This window comes from Nannospalax galili, unplaced genomic scaffold, assembly GCF_000622305.1.
Source record: "Nannospalax galili isolate Female #2095 unplaced genomic scaffold, S.galili_v1.0 scaffold20, whole genome shotgun sequence".
Taxonomy (NCBI): Eukaryota; Metazoa; Chordata; class Mammalia; order Rodentia; family Spalacidae; genus Nannospalax; species Nannospalax galili.
Window position 1 is genome coordinate 59,890 of NW_008346414.1, and position 1,282 is coordinate 61,171.

Sequence of the window (1,282 nt, forward strand, 5' to 3'; positions counted from 1 at the left end):
CGAACCATACTTAATTCCAGTTCCAGGGGAATCCATGCCCTCTTCTGACCTCCGTGGCATTGCATGACACATGTGCACTCACATACATGAAGGCAATACACTCATACACATAAAATAACTTTTTAAAAAAAATTTTAAATAATAAATAAAATACATATTTTTTAAAGTTACAGAACTGGGCTGGGGAGATAGCTTACCTGGTAAAATGTTCACCGTGGAAGCACAAGGCCCTGAATTCAATCCCCAATACCCATTAAAAAAAAAAAAAAATGGACAGGATAAAGCACACTTGAAATCAGCACCAGGGAGGCAGAGACAGGAGGATCCCTGGGACTTGATGGCCTGTCAGAGTAGCTGAGTCTGAGAATTCCAGGTTTAATGAGAATGTTTCAAAAAGTAAGGTAGGGGCTGGAGGAGAGGGCTCAGCAGTTAAGAGCACTGGCTGCTCTTGCAGAGCACCTGGGTTTGGTTCCCAGTACCAGGAGAATCTGACACCCTCTTCTCACCTCTGTGGGCATTGTGTGACATGGGTGTACTTACACACATACATGCAATATACTCACACACAAAAATAAAAATAATAAAGTATTTTTTAAGTAAGGTGGAAAGCAATTGAAGAAAACACCTGCTATTGATCTCTGGCCTCCACATGAGTACATATGCACCCACACGTGTGCACACACAATGCACGGACAGACACAATCACAACTTACTAAATATGATAATTAGATATGCTAGAAAAAAAGTCTTACCAAAATCATCTTCAACTCCATCATGAAGCTCATTAGATCCAGAGACTGCTGCATTCTCTATGTAAAACATTTTCAGTTAGTACCAGTGAAATGAATGTTACACTCACTGAAACTGAAATAAAATATAAATCGAAAAAAAATGCAAAGAATGTATTAGCTACAGCTACACCCTAAAGGTACTAATTAGCCAAGCATTGTTCACTGTCCCTTTAATTCCTACCAATTTCATTTTGGAAGAGTAACGGAAACCCTCAAATCTGTTCTGGTGTAATGTGCTGAGCTGTAGAGGAGCTCCACTTAAACCCGCAGTATTTACCATGGTAAGTTCTCCAGTACTTACCATGCACACCAGGCTTAAGAAATGAGGAAATCACTATTTTTTTCAAAAAAGGAGAAGGGGAAGGGGGAAACAGATGTGACTAGAAAGATGAACCTAAAATATAAAATCTATACATTTTTTAACCTAGTTACTGAATTAACTGGATTGATCAATAATGTGGTATACTATCTTCCTTGACCTTTAAGACCAT

At 38.8% G+C, this 1,282-nt stretch overlaps 1 protein-coding gene across 1 annotated transcript in view; it reads right to left on the minus strand.

Annotated features, from left to right (window-relative positions):
* LOC115071987 (E3 ubiquitin-protein ligase FANCL-like) overlaps positions 1-1,282 on the minus strand; it is a 75,201-nt gene that overhangs the window by 59,834 nt on the left and 14,085 nt on the right. The window contains exon 3 of the mRNA XM_029568152.1: positions 753-809. Within this exon, the coding sequence (XP_029424012.1) occupies positions 753-809 (57 nt within the window). The remainder of the gene's footprint in view (positions 1-752; positions 810-1,282) is intronic.